This window comes from Schistosoma mansoni, chromosome 1, assembly GCF_000237925.1.
Source record: "Schistosoma mansoni strain Puerto Rico chromosome 1, complete genome".
Classification (NCBI taxonomy): domain Eukaryota; kingdom Metazoa; phylum Platyhelminthes; class Trematoda; order Strigeidida; family Schistosomatidae; genus Schistosoma; species Schistosoma mansoni.
Window position 1 is genome coordinate 25,069,220 of NC_031495.1, and position 24,742 is coordinate 25,093,961.

Here is a 24,742-nt window from a genome sequence, read left to right on the forward strand (position 1 = left end):
AACAACGTGGTCAGCATCCAATGTCGAACACATAGAAAGCTATTGATTTTGGGGAATTATTTACAGCTACACAAGTATTAGTATATAAAGCGCATAACATTTTACATAAACGCTATAGCTAGACAAGTTGCAGCTGTATCTGTTACTTTTGTCTGCTTCCACCTTACAAACTGTTGGGACTTTGTACTCCTCGTACCTCACCCCACTTATGTGCATGATTATTACTTCAACTGTATCCTGTCATCTGTTCAGTTGAACCATTTTATCTCCACTTTCCCTCTTCCTGCTTTACTCTTTGAACTCCATAATCTTGGCTAGAAACAACCGACTAAACCACTGCTTGGTGTTGCGATAACTGCTGGTCTTAACAGTTCATTACCGCATGGGAAAATTGGAAGAAAATTGGTATTAAATAAACAGAAGGAACAAGGGTGAAATTGTCAAGTCGGAACCCCCCGTTGCTTAGACTTGTATAGCTGAGTGGCTAGAAACTCCTTGTTAGACGTCATCGAAATTATGCAACCAATCCTTTACACCACATGCTATGAGATTGGATGGTACTGATACTAAACTTTGTCAGAAGCCGTGCAAACAATACAAGAAGCAGAGTAGCAAGCTATCCTAAACTGCTTCTCATCAGTTAACGAATAAAGAATTATTTCCCAAGTTTAAAGCCAGAAGACAGAATACAAAGAGTTGTGGGATAATGAATCTTAGATTTACCAACCAGTTAAAATAGACAGAACAGTAATACTTGACTGAAAAATCTCAGATGGAAGTATTCGTTAAAACTGACAAGGTTAGAAAAGGTGTTAACCACCTACAAATCTATTTATCTTATGGAGCCGATTACCACTATCATACTGTTAACATAAAAAGATCTTATATATAAGTAAACGTATTGACGACATGACAGAATTAGCATTCCTTGTGGTTGTGATTAGAAATTGAAGACTTCCATCTCTTCTGCGAAGCAAGCTGCTGACTAGTGCTATCTGGTGTTAAGGTTTTTTAGATAATCAAGTTCACGTTTTAGTTCTCTTATGATATTCATGGCGCCATCTGTGAAAAAATGAAGTCTAACGAGAAATCCGGTGGACACAGTAGTAATCTGATCAAGTCTAGTAGGTCATCTTCAAAGCGGAATGATTTTGATCAGAAGAAGAAGGTTAGTGTACTACTAATTAATCTCTCGAATTCAGAAAGAGGAAGAGCATACACAGCAAGTGTTTGAGGAGTTTGTCGCCACTTTTGAGGAGCCTTCTAAATCCCGAGCTTGGGTTAAAGGTGGTGTCGTTAATCCGTCTTCAGGTATATAACTTTGATTGTTGATAATACTAGCTGCTATAGGCTCCTCAGAGGATACGAAAGGAACTGGCCGCATATACAGACCTGTCTCGAAGTTGGATTCTAAATTAAATAAAACTGAGGGTCAAAATAAAGCAGATCTCAAGAAGTCCACTGAAAAACCTGTAAGGAATTATCCACCTTATTCTTGTTTGTAGCCAGCTCTCGGTAAACGCAAGGGACAAGAACAAAAAAAATCCAAACTAGAACAGTTCAAAGAGGAGCTCAAATTGTATGTTCATGTGACAACCCTCTAACTTGACCACAACTAGGATTCAGCAACAAAGAGAACAAAGACATGCATTAAGGCAAGGAAGAAATCAACCCTCCACACAGTCTGAGCTAGATCTTTCTGACGTTGGTATGCGTAATCGGGAATATCGGCGGGGCTCTTCAAATAATCAAGGTGGAGATTCAGGTATGGGTTTTCACAACACAGTGTCGACACCACCAAGCTTTTATTCTAAGCGCAGCCAAAATGATCGCCATGATGGTAATTTCCACTTCCAATGGTTAACTTTATTTAGTTGATTACCCATATGATTACGATGGTGACAGAACAACGACAAATCTTTTTCTTGGGAATCTAAACCCTAAAGTATTTCGGTTTTACTCAGTACATCACATCTTCAGATGACGGAGCAGCAACTATGTGAGGCTTTTGGTCGTTACGGTCCTCTTGCAAGTGTCAAAATAATGTGGCCTAGAACAGAAGAAGAACGTTCGAGAGGAAGGAACTGTGGATTTGTTGCTTTCATGAATAGAAAAGATGGCGAACGAGCCCTCGATAATATTAGAGGTCAGTTTATCTTTCTCTAAGTTGGAGTTTGAACGTGGTTTGCACTACTTTCTCTTAATAACTCAAAGCACGTAAACCCATTTCTAAAAGAACGACTCTAAATTTGATTTATGCATTTTAAGCAATGAATTACCAGGTTTAAGTTCGTACTAGTATTAGCAAATAATTTACATATTGAATTTGTTCTCAGTTCACTTGTTAAGATACTAATTATCTTTTATCATAGGTGTAAAGATTTGCAACAACCCGTGCTTTGATTGTAACTAGCATGGGGTCTTACGCAGCTGTGCATCTACTCACCGTGGTAGTAGGCAAGCAAACTAATCCTTGTGTAACGAGAGTTAAGGTCGTGTATCTTTACTTGGAATACATTTGTTGCGAAGCAAGTAGATATGCACCACTTGAATGAGTGTGTTTAATGGTTATACTATGTATCCTTACAGTTAACGTTGAGTGGCCTCATGCAAGTCGCATGATTCGTGCGGTCCATACATATTCGGTACTTCCTTGAACCAATATTCGTGTTTAAGTAAAAGTTTGACTGTTTTAGTCTCCAAAAAACTGTTTAAATCTCGTGGAGATATCGTTCTAGTAACGCTGATCATCGACATTGTCAGAGAAAAGTAAAGGTCATTATTCAATCTATCCCTTTTATGCGTTAGTTTCTGTGTTTTAAAAACATTTAGTTCGTAAAAGTTGTGTAGTGTGGTCCTTGTCTTTAATATCGGTAGTAAAAATCGAAAATCAGTTTACGTGATTGACGGGAAAATAAATACAGTTTCGTTTGATTAACATTTGTTGTCTTATCCTGGTTGTATTCTCAGGTGTGACAAATTCACTCTAGGGGTACTTTGCTTTTCTCTATTTGACATGCGTAGTTGAATAGAGTAAATTCTGTTCATCTTGTAGAAACATCCTTCAGTATTGTTAGAATTACGATTTCTCATTATCTTACGAAATTTGTCAGTATTTTTAGTATGGCCTATTCCTTAATGTACTACTTTGTTAAATTAAAGTTTTAGTATCGTGATTTATGCTTTGTATTTGTTTCCTCAGTTTTTTATTTGAATTTATTAATTAACGTAGTATACATATTTTTTATTACAGGGAAGGAACTTATGGGATTTGAAATGAAATTAGGTTGGGGTAAAAGCGTCCCGATCCCTTTATACCCAGTTTACATTCCTCCGGCATTGCTTGAGTTGGTTAAACCACCTCCCCCAAGTGGACTACCATTCAATGCCCAACCTAGAGAGTGGTTAAAGTCATTCCGCTTGGCGATCAAGGAGCGAGCCAAACTTGTAACTGATGGTGCAGACGGTGAGAGCGCGCCACCACCTCCGGCCCCAGACCGAAAGCCTTACGATATAAACAAGATGTCGAGTGAAGAACTTACTGAAGTTAGTATTTAGAGTCTTTCCATTCTTGCAAAACTAAGTTTTAAATAGTTTTTTTAGGAGTCAATATTATTCGCTGGGCAATATACTTTGTACGATGTATACTCAACCGAAGACTCGGTAGTGATCTGTTAATTCTTCATGTGTATTAGGTTTAGTGACTTGTTGAGTATCGTCATAGTAAGCTTTCACAAAAATATATTTGAATGACTTGGAGAATTGTGTTTTCCGCATGAGATTTGTATGGCGCATATGTATCTGGTGCTTCCTTGTACCAATATTTGTGTTTAAATAAATAAATAAATAAACATTTTAGTTGGTTAGTGTTTATTGAACTATGTCTTATTAATTAATATACTGAACTGGATGGTAAGACAGGAGTCCTTTTTGAAATATTGTCCCAATCTGATTCATTATGTCCAGATTGTATTCAGTTATCGGTAATCTTACGGAAATTTGGTAAGTTGACATGACTTAAGAACTTTTTCAAATAGTGTACTTCAACAACTACAGTTCTATCAACTAAACGGTTTACTCCGAGTGGTAATGTTCCATACTTCTACGTACTGAATCCAGGTGAGCACTTTAAATAGAAACCTAAGTTTCATTGTTGAAATTTCGTCTAGTTTAGTTTACGATTGCCAATAGCTATGAATTTCAATATTTAAAGACAATTCTGTTTTTTTGGCATGCACCACATGTATTGCAGTTGTCCTTGTGCTAAACCAGTGATACGTTAATTAGCACAAGCAGCCTTGAGTCAACTCTGAATCTCTATTGATCATCTGTATAGCAACTTCTTGCCTAGTCCAAACGTAATAAACCAATAAATCAATTAGTTTTTATAAACGATTAACTCTGCTCCGCTGTTTTTTAAGTTACGCTGTTTATCGTCCCACATATACCCACTTTCGCTAAATTCAAATCTCTGTAGTCTGTGATTACCTGATTCCGAGTTATAGTGACTATTATATATCTTTAGTCGATGAATTGGTGTTAATGCTTTAATATTTATTTATTCATTTATCTGAACACGTAAAAATTAGTACAAAGGGGCACTGAATACATATGCGCCACATACGTCACCTGATTTGCGTGTGGGCTGCGATACTGCCCGGGTGCCCAGACAAGCAAGTGGTTTTCTTAGGGGCCACACCCGGAACCTTCAACTTAAAGGTCTGGCCTACGAGGCAGTGAAGCAACGTTAGGAGATTCAGTTCCATGGTAACCGGTGACCAATAATTGGTTTATACACTATTCGTCCCTTCCGGATCCTGGAGCCCATATGCACCATTGGTTGGAATCAGGGTATTCCAACCCCCGTAGGTAGACCCTCTGTGTTCATGCTCTACAAAACCCTTCAATAAAAATCGTGCTCCTAAAAAAGATAATACAAGTGACAGTTTTATATATTCCTGATTGCAGACCTACTATTGTACAGTTAGTTTATTACTTGTAAGTACATCTCAGGTCGTGCTTTTGCCCTGTTCCCTTAGTTTGTCAAATTTTTGATAAGGGGGAATGGACCACTTTCCACATATTTTGGGTGACTGTCACATCCTCTATCACGGTTGCTGCCAAAATGAAAGTTTGTTTAGTTTGCTCTATTCCGTCCAAATCGTGTGCATGATAAAATTCGTTTTCGTCTACTCATTGCTTTCTAGTTTATCTAACCGGGTTATTGAAGGACTTTACAAACAGATTTACTAATAGCTTAAATCAATAATACTAGTGATCATCTGACTTCCTAGGTGGATTCTTCACAATAATCTTAACCCGTGCGCTAGTGAAAAGTCATTCTATCCACCTTCATTAAGTACGGGTCCTAAGTCACTTCGCTTAATATATTACCAAAATTTACATAACCCAGAAAAACGATTTACAATCAATCATTTCACTAAGATAGTGCGAACCGTAAAATCTCATAGTAAAAGACCATGGTAGTTATTAATACCATATTCTGCTTGTGGGTTTCATAATATTAGGCCACTTTAGCAAGCCAAATGTGTTCTTGAATTTGCTGTTTTGGTCTTGAATGAGTGTGAGTTGTTAGGATGATCTCTTATTCGGCATAACTGTATTCAAGTATAATTCTCTGAAGTTTTGTATTCATCCACTTTATTTCCACTTGGGGACATGCAAGGATCAGTACGTCTTTTAGTCAATATTTAGAGATAAGGTAATTGTCTCATCAGTCAGTTTAGTTTTAAAGTATTTGGAACTAATTTTTCCCTGGTTTTTATCTACTTAAGCATTCTTTTTTGTATAGCGTGTTTGTCAAGTTAGTTATTTGTTCTTTGGTTTCATTTCCTAATGCAAATTTCGAAATCCGTTCAATTCATGGGTAGATCTTTCCTTTTGAGAAATGTGGTCTTTTCCTCTCGGTTCTGACTTTGGGACTGTTCATTAAGTTGGTCATCGTTTAGCAGACATGAGGCCTTTTTCTGTGTATAGCAATAAGACAGCTAAAATCTATTATGAACATATCGGTGGTCTTTAATTCATGACCAGATGTTGGATATATTTTGGCGTTTTTTATCTGCAATATATTTTAAGAAATTCGTGCTGTGAACTTTATAAACTCATTTACTTCAAACATGACCTAAACTTTCATCGCACTCATACTCTTTCTGTTAATTTAAAGGTTCTCCGTGAAGCGGTGGTTAAGGTCGTTATGCCAAGTGATAGGTAAGTGTTTGCTAGTATCATTTCATACTTTTCTAATTTCTTTCAAAATTCAGATCCATACTTGCTCTAATTCATCGCATGATTGAATTTGTCGTTCTTGAAGGTCCTCAATTCGAGGCCGCGGTTATGCATCGGGAAGCAAATAATCCTATGTTTAAGTAATGTTGTGTTTAATAATTAACTCCTAACTGATACGTTATTTAGATTCCTTTTTGATTATCAGTCTTCGGATCATGTATACTATCGCTGGAAGTTGTGGTCTGTCCTACATGTAAGTTTTCAACTCGTTTGCCTTATATTTGTAGCCATAGTTACAGGCATCATCAGAAAGTATTCTAGAAAAGTTACTTGATGGACATGAATAAATTCTTACACAACTACTTTATATAAATAGTGACATTAATACGCGGTAAAAATAGGGGATTTCTACATTGTTAACATTGTACGTTGCTATACTGTTAGGTAAACTAGTATGATAAGAGCGATGCAGGTTCTTGAGAACCAAACATTACCAGCGAATATCAGTTAATATATCGTAAATAAAAAAGTAGTTTTTACATCGAATCTTCCTATAACCGTCGAGTTCTCATGGTGATCAGACGTCCAGCTAATGACCTAATTCTTAGTTGCTGTATTCTGAGAAATAAGTGCACGGTTTGATAAATTTAGATTTATTCTTATTGATATTATTTTTCATTTTGTAAATGGAATAAACTATATAAAGCTCTGTCAGCACCTCTGCCAATCAATTGTTTCCTGAAGTACTGTGAAGTAATATGACGTTACTTAAATTTTAGATCTTGTTTTTACATAAAACTATAGTTGGACCGGTTTTAACCATAATCATCAGTCTTAGTATTTATCTGTAAACATTTGTTCAAGTAACACTAAAATACAAACAAGAAGCTTTCCTTAGTGTTTCTTGTGTAACCTCTTCCTTATCGTTCTTTTCACTTTTTATCCTTCAGTCTCGTAATTTTTCTGTATGTTGTCTCTTGGTGCTTATATCCTACACCACATATGTCTCGAACGGCAGTTTTAAGAGTAATTATTATACCAAACACTTCTGGATAAATGTGAAGCCATTAGTCGAATCCGCGGCAAATAATTTATTTCAGTAACTATGTCTCATTTTCTTAGGGTAAAGTAAGGTAAACTGTTGTATAGTACACTCATCTTTTTTAGGTCGTCAGATGTTACCAGCAGCTCAGTTTGATAAACGTCAAACAAATTTTATCTTCTGGCTGAGGTGAAAGTAAATTACTGGCGTTAGTTTATCTTATCGAGAATATTTTTCGAATCATGTTTTGAAATAATCATGCTTCAGAATCAAGTGCTTGCATTATTATGGGTATGAATTTAAAACATTGGCTATATATCAGGTGGATGCTCCAATCGATATCCAATATTGCACGCAAAGTATTGAGCGAAGATTGATCTCTCTAAAATACCTTCAACTATTCAATGAAAAGGCAAACATCAATAGCTTGATAATATTCGTATAAGTTTGTAATACAGTTAATAAAGTAGTCAAATGGAAGTAATAATTGCAGTTTAGTAACTAAAAAAACAGAAGTGTGCGGTTTTCGGTTTGACAAAGCTTAGGGAAAAGTGAAGGTAAATAAACAGCAGTTTAGATTATGTCAGCAGAATTTTTGGAGTGACATGTATACCTTGAGATCCTTGTTTATCAGTACTACAGTCTTATCAAAAACTATCAGTTTGTGGAACATATGTTGAAATATTTCCTTTCAAACTCAATGTGCTCAGTAGTGTCCTTCGTTATTCACTGATACTAATTCACCTGATACAGTATCTATATTTGGTTTTTTTCATTTGTTTTTTTGAGTTACACTCATAATGTATATTCCGTGTTGATAAACTTGAGTGAATTCTCTTTGGTTAACTAGTAAAATTATACATTTGGTATCTCATTACTATTTTTCACAATATTTCGAATTCACTATTTTGTCTATATGTTTATTGTGTAAGGGTGAAAGTGTAACCAAATGGCGTACAGAGGAATTTCGAATGTTTGAAGGTGGTCCGCTTTGGCGTCCACCTCCTGTTAATTTATTTTCTGGTGGCATGCCAGAAGACCTTGTTGAAGAAGATGATTATCCTTACGCCCCAGGATATGTTCCTCCGCCTTCTGGAAGGAGACGTGAATCTGAAGACTTGTGAGTATAAATAGCTGTCTCGGCTCAGTTTATCTCACTGTTAACCCGCAATATTTTTATCTTGATATTATAAAGTTATAATTTCTTTATTAATCATGTTTTAAAGATGCTAGTTTTACCATTACTGTTTAAAATTCTGTATTTTAAAGTTTTAATTGTCATTCAGCCTGATATTTTCCTATAATTCCTCTCAAAGCATATTGTGGAAACTAAATACTCAATAAACTCATGTATATTTCTTACAAGTTTTCGCCATAGTTGAAATGTGAGTAGTTTATTCAGACACTGGCTTTTCTTGCTTTTTAGTTACACTAGTTTTCTTGTCTATTAAAATGTGATATAAAGTGGAGATATTAGATTTCCGTTCAAACTTATTTATTTATGGAGAAAATACTTTCATTTCGATTTACCTATTACGGAACAATCGATATTATTGTCTGTGCTAAAAATTGCATTCATCACTCATTAGTTAATCGCTGTTAAGATGTTTTAGCTTCTTTTCAAGGCGTTTTACGTTTTTCGTTGTGAAAATCTCTGGTTCATGATCATTTGGGAGCTAAGGAATCAAAAGACTTATTGTGGTTCATAAACTCGTGGATGCATATCCCTGATGTCTAACAGTGATATTAACTTCTGCTAAGGGAAAAGTTCTTCAAGGTGGGATAATTAGTGTTTAACAGTCAGCAATTTTCAAAGAGAAGTAATTTAAATACTTTAAAATATTTTTAAAAGTTATTTTAGTTAAAAGACGGCTCAGCCATCGAATTGTGTATTTACGCGTTCAAACCTCTATCTGTTTTTTTGAGTAATGGGCTAGTATCATTGATTGTTCACAAGTGTCACCCAAAGCTCATTACTTAAATCCCCACTAATTTACCGATTCACATTTCTTCCAAACTTTTCATGGTAATTTTGATAATAAAATTGAACAAATTCCTGTATAATTTAAGGGTTTCACTGTTAATTTTCCTTACACTACGATTAAGAATAATAGTGTTTATTATTCTGAGTATTTGAATTTGGAAAATTTCTTTTCCAATCCTATTACTACAGGCAAGAAGAAATTCGTTTAGAAGCTGCTGCCGCATCGCGTCGTTGTGGTTTGACGGAAGCACAACGAGGTCGGTTTACTCAAATGCTGGAGGATCTTGAACCCTGTCGTATTAAAATAGGCGAGGTTATGGTTTGGTGTTTGGAACACGCGGATTCTGCCTCCGATATCGCCTTGTGTATAGTTGATTCAGTTGCTCCAAATTCGAATTTCACTTCAAATCATTTGGAAAAAGAAATAAATTCAGTCGATGAAAATCCTATCTCTGACTTCAAATCCGACCAGGGTTCTACAGAACATGAGAAATCTCAATCTATAAGCATAAATAAATTGGTCGCTCGTTTGTTCTTGGCTTCTGATATACTATATAATTCATCAGCTAAAGTTCCAAATGCTTCTTTCTTTCGAAAGTGGTACGTTCATATGGTTGGTAACACTTGTTTATTTATCTACTTAAATATTAGGATATATATATATATATCTGTAAGCAGGTTGTTACTTGAAATAATAGCTTATTGAAAATTTATTTAACATATTTCAGAATTTGTTTTCTTCCAAGTATTTTCAATGCTTCATCTTCATCGTATCAATTTTAGTCGAATCACTTTTAAAAGCAACTTATACTGAATAGCTTTTTCAACTTTTTTCAAAGCTTTTCAAATCCTGTGCTCACAATAATATTTTTAATTTAATTCTATCAATCAATAGCGTGTCTTGTCTTTACGTATATATACGTAAATTTACATATTCATTCGTTCTCCCTTCAGTAATGTGACTTTTCACTTTTAATATTGATATAAATATTACTGTGACTGTATTGAGTTGCATAATCGATTTCATTTTATTAATTCTGTATCTAGTTTTGAAACTTGCTTACCAGATATGTTCAAAAACCTGAATTCGCATTATAAAAATGTAGAGGGGAAACTTAAAGCTGAACAATTGAAGGTAACTTATACTTTTCATATATTACTTACATTATAACTATAGCAAAAAGTCATGCTTTGTTTCCGTGCGTGGGAAGATTGGGCCGTATATCCGAATGAATTCCTCATCAAGTTGCAGAATATATTCTTGGGGTTGGTGTCAGAGGTGAGTTTGCTTTGACATATTTCGTTGTCCTCATCAACTTTCGGTTCTACTTTGATGCAATTCTGTAACCAATTACCGATTTGTACATTTGAATTCCAGACCCTTTTTGGTGTAGTTGTCAACTTCTAAGCTACCTAGTTTTATTTCCAACTTTTAAACTTCAATTTGTTACACTCTGGTTTCCAATTAATATTCAGAATCTTTCTACTCAGCAACTCGTAATGTCGGTTTAAAATCGTTTCGATCTCAGTATTTATACTCTTCAGTCTCATCAGCCCTTGTGGTTTGGTGTATGACGAAATCTCAGCACGGATACAGAAGGCTCGTCCAGCTTTCGCCATTTATGGCGTAGGCGAGATATCCGTCTAGCAACAAAAGGACGGGTTTACTGTGCGGCAGTTCGTTCCGTCCTACTTTATGGCAGTGAAACATGGCCGATAAGAGTAGAGGATATTCGTAGACTACTAGTGTTCGATCATAGGTGTCTTCGACGCATTGCTCGTATATCCTGGGACCACCGAGTAAGTAATGCAGATGTTTGGGAACTGGTACTAGGTAAGGATGGCAAATCGATTGATGAAGTACTGAAACTTCATCAGTTGAGATGGCTGGGACACGTGTTACGTATGCCCAACCACCGACTGCCCCGACGTGCAATGCTTTATGGTGTAGGAGCAGGTTGGAAGAAAGCTAGGGGCGGCCAGACCAAAACATGGCATAAATCCATGAAGTCGCTGACAAGTGGACTGGGCCATGTTGGTAGGTGTAGACTACCTGGTTGGGATCCGCGAGATGATAGCAACCGATGGTTAGAGACCTTGAATGATATGGCTCAAAATCGTTTGCAATGGCGAAGGTGCATCCACTCTTTGTGCTCTACCAAATTCTAATCTTCTGAATTCCACATGCACCTATCCTTATTCTCTTTACAAATTTGTTTCACTGAATTATACTCCTTCAATAACATCTTCAAACCCTTATCTTTCACATAATACTTATACTCTTACTACTTTTACCACTATGGGATTTGAATCGACAACTGCATCTCTGTGCTAATGTGGTATGGCAACTCGAACTGATGTACGTACGTACGAAGTTCTACGTTGTAACTGACTGACTGGATACTCTTCAGTAAAAAATCTATGCCAGAATTCTAATAACTATTCAGATTTTTAAAAAATAGCTATTTTGAGAAAAATTACTGCTTTCCATTAAGATAGTCGACGTGAATATTTCGTCATTTTTAAGAATGAAGTGTACGGAAATATCAGTGACAATAACTACTTTACGACATTATGTATTTGAGATCATATGACTGAAGGCAAGTCTATCGAAAACTAGTGTTATGGGTTGCGGTAACTGTGTTATTAGTTGTTTATTGTTCGATTCGTTTCAAAGATAACAGATTTCATGATCTGAAATAATTTATTAGATTGCCCGTATACTCTACAGAGATTATTTTTAAATCCATTCATTCCTTTTAGGCTGTTGACTATGAAGCCGACCTGTCGGGTGTTCCATTAAATTTGGATGAAGATGAGCAAAATCAAGATTTAGCAAAAAAAGTAGGATTTTTAAATCCGGATGTCGAAGTTCTGGAAAGCCAACCGCTAGTTCAGTATGATGGAGATCCCTTAGATGTTGATGGTAGTCCTTTAGATAATGAAGACGATCGGTCTCCTTCACCAGTCCGGTATGCCATTAAAGATTGTCATGTTTTTTAGTACCCCCTTTCTTCTCTCAATTTTCGGTCGACTATTATCACTAGTTCGTTGATTTATAGGTGTTCCTTAGTGAATTGATTGTTTTGAGATAGAATAAATTGTGTTTACATGCCTGAAAGATATGAATTGTTAAACTGATCAGATTACAATTTGTTCGGTAAATAAAGTACAAACTTCTGGTCTCCATCGTTTACGCAATTGTAGATTTATTGCGTTTCTTAACTAGGAAGGATACTAAAAGTCAGTGGGCGCATTGTCCAAAACATCACTAAGACACAGACTTATTCACCCTTCATCTTTTAACTCTTGAACATTTTATTCGTTTGTTCGGTGGGAGTATAATTTATGGACGACCTTTGAGTGATACTTAGATGACCTTATTACAGTTAAATGAAGCTTATAAATTAGTATTAAGAATTAGGATTTGAGCACTGGAGTTAGGAATTAGAGTTGGGGTTTTCATTACGAACTAACCTCAGCTATAATGCTAAAATGCTATTTAGTCATATGTATGAATGAATTCCGCGCCAAAATCCAAGACTCGCTACCTTGAATCTGATTGATTCGTCCGTAGGCTTTCGTTTCTCCGTGTTTTCTTTTCGACTCGTATTATTTTTGTTTCAACGTTTTCCCAGTTTTCGTTGGTTTTCTTTTTATGTATTCTTTTGACTTTCTGAACCAATGTAGTTTTGTGCTAGATTCTCTGCTTGTGTGTTTATTAGATAGTATTCGGTTCCCCTTTGTACAAATATTTATGTGTTCCAATAAATAAATAAGTTGTAGTGTTTTAGCAATGTAAGTCAACTACTACCTACTTAGCTTTGATCGGGAGAGATTAATATTGCAATACAAATGGACTACTTCTGTTTTATAGGCTTATTGTGTGGTTCTGTCATAGCTTCGTTCTTCCACAATATGGTTTCAATTACCATTTCGAGTTTACTATTTTAGATAATGAACGTGAGTGATAAAAGTCATTGAATATAGTCTATTAGAAGTTGTCATAAATTTTATGTTTATTATTAATGTTGGCATATACTAAATGACGTTTTAGATAATGAATTAACGATTTACTGTATATCCTTTTTCTTACATTGTTTTCTTCAATTTAGCCTAATGCTAATCGGGGGTTATAGTTTCATGAGAGATTAATTCATAAGAGATTTCTGTTTCAATTTTAGTCATTAAGTCTATTACTTTTATTTATATGAATACATCAGGGTAATCTAACATTTTGCTCAGTCTGTTTTTAATTCTGTATAAGAATTTCTTGAATCCTTTTATAGCCCTAAGAATTCTCAGTTCAGTGCACCTGCAACGGAGGATGAAGTAAAACCATCTGGGGATACCTCTAATCGTTTATTTGTTCCAAGCAAATGGGAAACTGTTGAGACTACTGAACCGGAGACATTAACGGTCGCAAGTATATGGGAATCCGCCTCCACTTTAGATATGAAAAAAGACCAACCTATCAGCAAGTCCAGTGATAACATTCAAAATACACCTAATCACCTTCAGAACCAGCCGAATGGTTTAAATAAGGGAGCATTTCTTCCTTCTGAATTAGTTAATGGAATCCCACTTGATACAAGTCGATGGAGTGACAATGCTTCAACAAATAAAGATGATGATGTAGACGGAGAGTAAGTGACACTTTTTCATACATTTTTAAATTAGAGCTAGATTACAAGTCTACAATCCCTGTTGCTAATATTTTTAGCGTAACGGAAAATGTTTAACATACTCAAAGGATGTAGGTTTTAGTTAGATCAATCGTCTGTCATTTTGTAATTCTAAGATCAGCTGCAAAGTTCAAATTGTTGTTTCTCCTTGTTATATCAACAAAAATTTAGCTAATCACTTAATATCAGGAATTTCTGAACTATCTACTGTTCGAACATAGGTTTGATTATGACTGATTGAACATAAAGCAATAATTAAGTTGAAACAACTGTACAAATACTTGGTACACTATTGAAGATAAGGTTTTTAGGGTAGTCTAATGAATACATTTATCATCAATCTGTTCAAAATTAGTTGACTTGTACTCTATTTGCTCTGTAAGGATATATAGATTTCCAGTACATATTATAAAATCTGAGTGGCTAAGAATTTGATTTGAAATGTTTTCAGTATTTTGGGTAACTAAGTAGCAAAATAAATTTATATCGTTCAGGTGAGTTTTTTCTTGTTGAATCTCGCCTTACATACCTGTTTTGTAAAAAAATCATTGTTTATAGGGTTCAAATCCGGCGTTCCTCCTTTTCACATAATTTCATAAGAAATTATAGACTATTGAATTCGTTTAAAAGTACTAAGTGAAATCTTATAAATAATTATTAGTCGAACATGCCGTATGGTCTAAAATTTAATAACTTAGTTGCACCACCAAACTTTCGTTACTAAATTTTAGTCTTTATTCGGTTTTTATTTGATTCTCTGAACAGTGTTACACCATATTTAAGTTGTCCAGCTACTTTTCCTATGTAGATCATGACTTCTAAGCTTCCTCTATCAGCACAATTTCTGGGAACTAAATATCAATCATTTTTCACAGTGGGTGTTTTTCATATGTATGTATATCTCATTTATTACTTCATGATCTTAATTTTATGTTTATTACTAGGGCCTTTTAGTAGTACTTCCGCTAATGCGAATTAATGATTTTGGGAAATAAGTTGTCATTTTATGTCATCCTAAATCTGTCTCTTTTAGTGATAGACATTTTTATTTATGTACTTTGTTTTAGACCATTACCCATTTTAGGAGGACTTGTGGCTTATGATGACGAAGATGCTGCTAGTCCAGTTGCCAGTGAATCTAGTCTTTCACCTATACCTGTTTCTCAAATTCCTTGTCCAACTCCCGTAACTTCCTCAACCTCTCATGTTTCTTCAACGCCTAGTAGTACTTCGACAACAACACCTGTTTCTGAAGAGCGTCGCGCTATCTTGAGAGAGGTTGAACTCAAGGTATTAAAGTATCAAGATGAGTTGGAGGCAAGTCGTAAAGGAGATAAAACAATTACGGATGAAGCTATAAACAAGGTAAATCAAGAGTGGTTTCTGTCGGCACATATTTGTCATTATGCTTTACATTATTTGTTTTTATCTGCCGTCAACAGTAAGTAGTCATGCTTAGATTAAAAATTTTCTTCCATTTTCGATATCATCTTAACATGTTCAGACATCATATTAATCTATGAGATATAATATTTGTTAGGAACTTTTAAATAAGCAATAATGTTCCGTGAAATATCTTTCCTCAACACTGACTTGAATTTCCTTGGTTTTGTAATCTTTTTATATTACCTGTAATTTCATAGAAGGTTTACGATCAGTGTTTGTTTGTTAACATTTACGTTGTAACTATTTCTGGGAACTTATTTTCATCTCTGTTTACTAACTGTGCGAAGTCTCTTTCTCAGACCATTCATTCACACGCTTTCAGAGTTATTTGCAGTCGAAAGTCAATTTAAACATGTTGGTTCATATGAGATTCACAATGTTCTACATAGTTTTTTTACTTGTTATCTACTAGTGACTTCTCAATTTTTCCACTATTAATTAAAATAGTGATTCTTACTTAAATTATTTTATTTTATTTTTCAGCAAATTCAACGTTATAGAGAGCGCCTTTTAGAAAGCCTAGTAGAAAATGAACATTCTGTACATAAAAAAGGACATAAATCTGTTCATCGTAACAAATCCAAACCATCCAAATGTACTAAAGAGAAAAGTGGTCTGACACCTCATCAATCGAAATATCAGTCACGAGGTCGTGATATGTCATCTTCCCCTACACGAAGGAATTCAAGGGATCGTTCACCTCCGCGTTCATTCCGTGATCGTGATCGCCCTCGACGACGTCATGCCTCTCCTTCTGGTAGCCTGGGTCCTGGAGACTGGAGTACTTATAATAGCCCTTCTATTCGAATGGACTCACGAAACTCCAGCGAACGTCGGAGGACATCTGCATCTGGTTGGGAGCCTGACTCGACAGAAGATGAAATTGACTACTCAACACATTTAGAAGATGCAGAAGAAGGAGAAGCTACTGAGGATGATGACGCGGGAGCATTTACTTCAAATCAGTCCCATTCCATTACTCCAAAGAAGAAGCATGTTCCACACAAATCGGTTAGCAGAACTTTAATTGGGTTACCCTTACTATTGTTTATTTATTTAAACACAAATATTAGTACAAGGAAGCACCAGATATATATCTGCCGCACAAATCTCATTTGATTTGTGTGAGGGCTGTGATACTACCCAGGTAGATAGGCACACAATACATTAAGGAATTAGATCTCAATAGTCTTCACATTCTTCAGTAATATAGTTTGGATAATAAGCCCATAAAAAATATCGCACGGCTAATTATGATTATGTTTAAGTTGCAGCTGCAAAATTTTATCTTTTTTAGCATTAAACCTTATTTATAGTAAAGAGAGTATCGCTAAATGTCTGATTATCCTTCACTTGAAAGTGGATCATCAGCTATATTTTTAATTATGTTAAGGAACTTTTGGTCTTTAATAATTTTATCTTGTTTTTCTTTTACAGAACCGCAAACGACACCGTTCACGAAGTCCAGACCCAGTAGCAGCTCATAATCGCCATTCTCATCGTTCTCGGACTCCGTCACCAACCAGAAAAAAAGTGCATTCATCAGACTCAGCCTCCAGAAGCTTAAAGCGGAAATGACATATTTCTCATTGTTTTGCACAGACGGTGTTTCAACTTACACCTTTGTACAGTTTCTAATTTTCTCTTAATTTTACTTGTATGTCTAGGTCCGATGATAATGTAGCAATACCTCTATCTTCAAAACTGAATAAATTATCAGCAATTTCACAGTTTTTTAACTTTTTAAAACGAAGCTACGTCGATCATAACTGAAATAAAACATTTAAGCCTATATGGTTATTTGATGTGCTAAAACATATAAGACGAGTCCTTTCTTGTAGAATTCATTTTCTTTACAGCTGTGTGAAAACGATGACAGATATTTCATTCTTTTCGAAGCCAAAGAAGATACCTTAAGATAACCGTAAATTACTAATCAGTCAAAGCCACCGACATGTTTGCACGATAAATACACTTTTAGGAAATTTGTATAGATGATGTTTTCACATAGCACCTGTGTGACATGGAATACCTATCATTCGATGAATATTTTCTATTTTAATCTAATACCGTACTTTACTGCGTTCCAGCTGACTTTTTTTGTTGTATGAGACAGATGTGTATTCTGTCTGGATGCTTTAACTGTTGTCAAATGCTAGATGTCTTCGGTTTTCGCTGGTCACCTCCAAAAATATAAAGTTGACTTAACTTCGGTTTCAGTTAATATAAAATGCTTTTGTTCAGTAGATGATAATTTGTCGGTTATCCTTTTACTTTAAAGCTTGATATTTGTCAGCAGGCTTTTTCTCGAATTCGCTACGTTATCAGTTATAAACGTCTTCGGTTGATACGATTTTCAATTGGGTTAATTGTATTACAGGTCGATGTACATTATGAATTAGAGTATTCCATCTGTAAGTTTGTAGGCGAGTTTCCACAAATGTGTCTACAATGACTGTTCATCTGTAGGAACGGTCGTAATCGTAAGTTCCATCGATTGCTTACAGTATTAAAATCGCAGGCGATCATGTTTGTGAAATCCAAAGTTAATAATAGGAATAATATATTTCTAAAAATTCAGCTAGATTTTACAAATATATTATTCCTATTTAGTGTATTACATCAACTCGGCGCTCAAATACTGTGAAACTAATCACTCTAATTTAGACGAAAGTTCTTATATACAAAGTTAATAATGTTTCCCTCTGAATTAATCATAATATTGGTAACAGTGAGGCTCTATTTGCCACTCTGGCGAGTCTGCAATTTACTAACGAGCCAATCATAAGCGTTTGAACGCTTATTTTAGTACCCAGAGCTCGCGTACTATCGGTTTACGGTAAATTTTAAAGAAGCCGTCATAATTAAGCGGCTACAAAAAATGGGTTTACTAAGAAGTTCGTTTATTTGTCATTGCGGTATTCAAATGACTCATCAACATTGTACAGACTATCGTGATGATGTACTTCGATGTAATATATGTTGGAGGAAAAGATCTGCTAGAAAAAGAGCTTTTGTCGGTCGATCCCGATTGAGGCTAATACAGATTATTATAATTGTTGCAAACTGAATAATAAAAGCACCAGTAAAACTGGCTGCAACCTTTGCAGATGTTACTGAAGTTTCGGCAGTTTAATGGAACGAGTATTGTGATATCTGTGCAATTAAATTGATAAACTTGCGTGATTCGTTTGAAGGAGTTAGGAGAATCGTAGGAATAAACGAAACTGTCGTTAGAATATGCGAATTCAATAGAGAATGATGAGTTAAGGAAAACTGGATAAGTAGAATTTCCATAAATGTACTTAAAAGGTCCTTGGTACATATGATAGACCATCTCAAAAAGGACACTTCCAGCGCGTTAGAAACCGTAAAGCTACAACTACGATACCGTATATACGAGACTGTGCAGCCAAAAACCACAATATACACGGATGACTGGAGAGCATATCGGTGCTTTTATAGACTTGGTTACATGCATCTTGTCGTTGTCCACAAGCGGCATTCTGTAGACACTACCACTGGAGTACACAAATTATAAAGAAGCAATGTGGTCAAGGCTAAAATTTTTACAACCTTATCCTGGCTTCAGAGGTCGACTATTATGAAATCACATGGATGAGTTCCTGTATCGTACATATGGCAATTTCAGAATCGCAGAACCTCTTTATAACCTTGAAAAGTTTTTGAACCATGTTAAGGAAGTATATTCACTAATTTTTTTGGTTTTGTATAATATATTCTTTATATTGACTTTGCTGATTCACTGAAATTCCTCAAGGCCACTGAATATTCATTCAGAGATCGTCCATAAATTATAATCTCGCCGTAATGCTTCTAGTATAGTGAGAGACCTATTGTGCCCTAACTCAATGTAAAACTTTTGAGGAGTGTTAAATTAAAATTCCACACAATGTTTGGTTTAGAACAGTTAAGTATTGTGAATTTTTCCATTCATATTTATGGGAGTAATTTTTGTGCGTTTCGAACTGTTCCTCTGCTCGAAGTGTATAATCCTATGGGAGTGCGAAGTATGGTAAGAAAATTTGATCAAGTTAACATTAGCTGGTAGAACTAAGGGGTTTTATAATTAATTAAAATAGATTACTTCAAAATACCTCTTAGGATTTATGCTTGTAATAAAATTTTAAAGCGTTAATGATAATTTCTGAGTAGATGGATATGTAAGAAATCATTTCACATTTCCTAATTAATTATAAAAGATTGCAACCTTACCTTGCTAAGGAAGCGTAGCAAAGAATTCTCGTGTCAGTCACTTTCCGCACTGTATATGCAGGTTTATCATTGAGTTGTATAAACTAAAAATAAATTTGTATTCCTATTCTATGTGGCTATTGTATAGGTGAGTTTCATTCTTTAGGACAATGTTTTAGATGCTCTCTTTCGAGTTATTTTGTACAAATTTGGATGAAATATTTTCTGATTTTTCTGCATTGTCACTCTTTCATTTCTCCCGCTTATAATGTTATTAACTCTCTGTTGTTCCGTTTGTTTACCCTTTTTCCCATGAACACTTTAAAATTATTTACACCATTTTATGGATCTAATAGATCTCGATCAGCATTTTGTCTTTTCCTGTTAACGGGGACTTTACAAATGGATGTCATTTATTGAGCCTGTCAGTTTTTGAAAGTCATTTTTATTGTTGATTAACTGGTGTATCTTTTTATCTTAACGTTAAAATGTAAGTTGTTATTTTGACGAGAGTTGGAACTGTAGGATTATGTTCAGTCAACTCAGTTTATAATGTTAAGACTAAAAGAGCTGTGTCACCTACCACCCTCACATTCGATATTATTTCTCGTCTATATTCGTGTAACTAAAAAGGCCTACTGATATCATTAGGTTATTATCAAATGACTGATTGTGATGGGTTGAAGAACTAAATTTTCAGTCACTTATTTTCAAGTTTAGTCTTTACCCCACTGCATTCACTTTAAATGTCTATGTAGTGTTCACGTCTGTTGACTTCATTGATGATGCTAATAAAACATAGATCCTCTTTAACTTCGTCTGTATCTTTTATTTAATTGAACAATTCAAAAGTGTTTTAGAGACTTATATTTCAAGGTTTCGCTTAGGTGGACAGACGAACAAAGATAAAGTGAGGTGTTGCGCCACCTGACCACTTAAAATATTGATGTTTTTAATGGCCAGGCTTGTTCAGACCATAACATAAAATGAAGTGTAGATACCCGCTAAGTGCATGAATCTCCAATAAGTTAGTGAGATACATAGTATTTCGTAATTATACGACATTGATCAGAAATTTAATTCTAGTATCTTTTAGGTTTCACAATTTCTGAAGGATCCGATCATTATTTACTTTAATCATCATGATTATCTTTATGGTATGCTATCCGACATTCTGAGTACGAATGTGAGGAGAGTTCATTCGAAATTCACTAAGATGGGAAGTTTTTCCCCTGCATATTGAAATAAGTTAAAATTGAGTATCAAATTTAATTATTTGCTTATTTATTATGATACAATGTATTGATTTCTCTCAGTCATTCACAAATTCACTTTATCTTTGATTGCATTGTAGTAGCGTCATATCTTATATTCTTGAATAATTAATTAAACTTTTGAAGAATATTCACTTTATTTACCGATCGGTTGAACATATACACACATGATTTTAACTGTACCCTGTTGCTTCGGTTTTAGTTATGATTAATGATTCGCGTGTAATATTTTGCTCCATAAATCTTTTTATTTGCTTCCTGGTTTTGCATATTCTGACAACAGGTGAATCAGGAATCTTCGGGCCTCTGAGCATAAATAAGTAATTCTGGACTATATTGAAATGGAGTAATAGTTAACTGAAAGAGAATTTAGCGTATTAGTCATAGTAAATATAAATCGTCCTAATGGATAGGATAAGTATTTACTTATTCAAAAAAACAATGAATATGTGATTAGGGAGGTAATGATTCCAACTAGCGTTACATGTGGGGAAACCGCACGAATTTCCAGTTAACAAAATCAGGAACATCATGACTTTAGAAGTTTTTTCGTTGAATCATGTATTAAGATGTATTGCTAATTGAAGTCACATACTTTGGTAGGTTCGATTAGTTAGTACATTTTCGACTTCAGTATTAGATGTGACACTTAGTGTCAACAATGAAATGGAAAGAATCATTAAACACAGTTTTCGAATAAGGAAGTAATTATTGAAGGTTGTAAATAGTAAAGTATATGGTCTGTCGTACTACATAGATGCGGATTAAGAGACTCATCTCACGTAGCGAAATGAACAGTAGGACAACACGCAGACTTAATGTGTCTAGCCATACAAAATTTAAAGCGTTAGGCATTACGAACTGGGAGTGATTGTGGAATTTACCACAAGGTATATATTTGCTACCTACTCTACAAGTCTCCACTATTTACCGAGCTCGTTCTCACCTTGGTGTACTGCTTTGGGATCATCACACCAACTGTCTGTTTTTATTGTAATAAGAATCATCACTGAGTCAACTAACATTTGGATGATTTTAAGAATGAATTAGTTAGGACAACTAAGTATACTGGACTTTTTCCTCAACTGGAGCTCAATTTCAGATACTTCGTAACTACTGTATGCATTTTTGACAATCTGAAAAAGGTATTTGTATATGTTTTCTTTCAACATTTGGTAATTTCCCAGCACGCACTATAATGGTCACAGCTGATACAGAAGTGGAACCAGGGAATACAGCGAACTCGTTCAAATGCAATAAATATTAGAAGCAGAATTAGGCACACGACGATGTGCAAAGTAACCCCTCAGCAATACTATTTCATCATTCTTATTAGTTGCTTCTATTGTTTTCTTTTCCTGAACTATATTCAATTTTTGACACCTCTTCTATCATTGATACAAGTAATATTTGCAATCTATTTGACTCTTAGCTTGATAATTTTCTCTTCATGGTCATACCAACTCTTACCTATAGAATTCGGTGCCAAGTCCTAATCTATTTATAACTGATTATGTAATCAGATCTGATAAAATCGCAGAAAAAAAGTTTATTTTTACTTTACATCATACAACAGATGTCAGCTAGTTATAACTAGCTGACTTATTAGTTAAGTTGATAAAAATATGTAAATTCCCCATTTTGAATGTAGAAATGCTTAAGCTTTTTAAAGATTAGATTTGTGTATCGAATACTTAATTTTATTAGGCAATAAATTATAATGATTTTCATAATTGAAAGCGTGAGTCGATTGAAGCTAGCCCACCAGGGAAAACCTGAAAGCACTGGACGGCCGTTTCGTCCTATTACGGAACTCCTCAGCAGTGTACATCCACGACCTCGCCTCGCGAGATTCGAACCCAGAACCTACCAGTCTCGCGCCAGAGCACTTAACCGATAGACCACTGAGCCAGCATCGGATGGTGCTTATGTCTAACTATGAAAATACTAAATCTCCACAAAAACCCCTTCTGATAAAAATTATAATTAAACAATTTATTTCTTTTTCAAATACTGAGAATGATTTTATTTGGACAACAATAATCCTTATTAGAATTATAAATTTAAAAATAATTATTGAAATTACACTTTCGTTTTTAAATAACCAAATATGAGTTGACCAAGTGTAAAGATAAATATCCATTGAAAAATCATGTAAAAGATATACATACAAGAGACTGTGGAAGGGACAAAAAGCAAGTTAATGAGATGCTCTCTCTCTCCATATATATATAAACATACCGATCATCTTTTTGAGGTGAACACAGTCAACATTGAACACAAAGCGTATAGATAAGAATGTTGCGGTCGTAAGAAACAAGTTCATATAAAACAAAATAGCCATGGCAGACAAAATCAATAATGATAATAAATATTGATCCTAAATAAATAAAAAGAAAACCTTTAAAATATCATTGATATTGACAGACATAATGTTAGCCAAAACAACGAAGCATGAAACTAGATAAAAAATAATATTACACAGAATAATAAAAAGCATATGAAATCTTGTCAATTAGTTTCAGAAAGCCTTTTCTATGTTATCAAGGTTCTGCTTGACAAAAAACAAAGCAATTCATTTGTGAAGACTACCAAAGAAAAAAAACCTAATTTTATTTGACACGTACATGATACAACTGATACTTGTAAAAGATATGATATACAGTCCATTAATTTTTTGTTGTTGATTTGACAAATAAAACTTTGGATCAGTGTCACAATAATTTGCGGTAACAATAATTTCTGAAGCAGAATGTGAAAGACAAAACGATGTGTACTTATATCTGCGATATATATATGGAAGAAAAAAGCATTCATAGGTTAAAAGTTTTTCCTTAGAAAAGCAAAACAAAATATGTGTAAAACTATAAATAATCGTGATTAACCAGAGAATTAACAATAAAGAAAGTGGGACATACAGACTGGCCAATAAACATAACACAATAACCGAAAACGTTATATATGTGTACAGATATATAAACTACCTGACGATGGGGTAAAAACATCTCAAGTTGGATTTGAAAAAAAAAGAAACAAGCATTCTGATTTGGATTGACAGAAAACAGACATTGAATAGGGAAATTAATTTATACTTCATGATGAAATTAACAGAAAGTAAGATAGTTGGTTGCAATAAAATTGAAAAAAATGTCTAAAGACATTGAGTAACAAGTAAATAGAAGGAATAGATAGAATTTATTTCAAATAGTACTGTAATCAGATACCGAAAATGGATAGACAGAAACAAAAACGACTTGCATCTTACAATATATGAGAAGGATGGATATCTATCTTATAAACAGACAAACAAAATAAAATCTATTCAAACAACATAATCTGGAAGACAGTGATTATGAAAGCAAAAAATAAATGTGGCGAAATGAAAAACACACATAAATATGAATAAAATAATACCACTGATAAATGCATTGAATTAGTTATCATTATTCTTACACTTATTATTATTATTATTATTATTATTCACTGCTATGATTGAGTTTAGTATTTGGCATTAGAATTCAAGAATAAACAAAAAAATGCTAGAGGAAAAGAGAACTTTTAGAAAAGATGCAAAAACAATACAAGCATATACAGAACAAATACATAGACTATACATTCGGTTTTCTACTTTTTTTCACCAGATCAACCTCACTAAACGTGTCGGAATAAAACTTATGGTTATTTTTATTTGACTAGAGTTGCTGTATCCACCTGATTAGTATTCAATAAAACAACTGGAAAACATTTGACATGTGTACGCCAAACAGGAGTGATTTGAAAAAATTTTAAATCGGTCCATTCAACACCATCTATCCAAACTGTAAGAATAAGAAAACACAACGATAAC

General features: G+C 34.4%; 2 protein-coding genes across 2 annotated transcripts in view; one reads left to right on the plus strand and one right to left on the minus strand.

Moving 5' to 3' along the window:
• Positions 1-1,072: 1,072 nt before the first annotated feature.
• Smp_161730 (hypothetical protein) lies at positions 1,073-17,132 on the plus strand (the record flags this gene model as incomplete). Its single annotated transcript, XM_018793794.1, has 20 exons — positions 1,073-1,168; positions 1,203-1,311; positions 1,342-1,472; positions 1,506-1,579; positions 1,620-1,840; positions 1,875-1,945; positions 1,981-2,146; positions 3,254-3,546; positions 6,188-6,231; positions 6,285-6,389; positions 6,436-6,502; positions 8,224-8,411; positions 9,465-9,875; positions 10,323-10,410; positions 10,453-10,554; positions 12,039-12,247; positions 13,565-13,921; positions 15,028-15,325; positions 15,890-16,417; positions 16,844-17,132. The coding sequence occupies 20 exons, from the start codon at positions 1,073-1,075 to the stop codon at positions 16,982-16,984; spliced, it is 3,699 nt and encodes a 1,232-aa protein (XP_018648271.1). The 3' UTR covers positions 16,985-17,132.
• Positions 17,133-24,579: 7,447 nt separating this feature from the next.
• Smp_094330 (putative abc transporter) overlaps positions 24,580-24,742 on the minus strand; it is a gene marked incomplete at both ends in the record, with an annotated part of 54,640 nt that continues 54,477 nt past the window's right edge. Inside the window, one exon of the mRNA XM_018793795.1 lies at positions 24,580-24,713. Coding sequence (XP_018648272.1) covers positions 24,580-24,713 — 134 coding nt within the window. The remainder of the gene's footprint in view (positions 24,714-24,742) is intronic.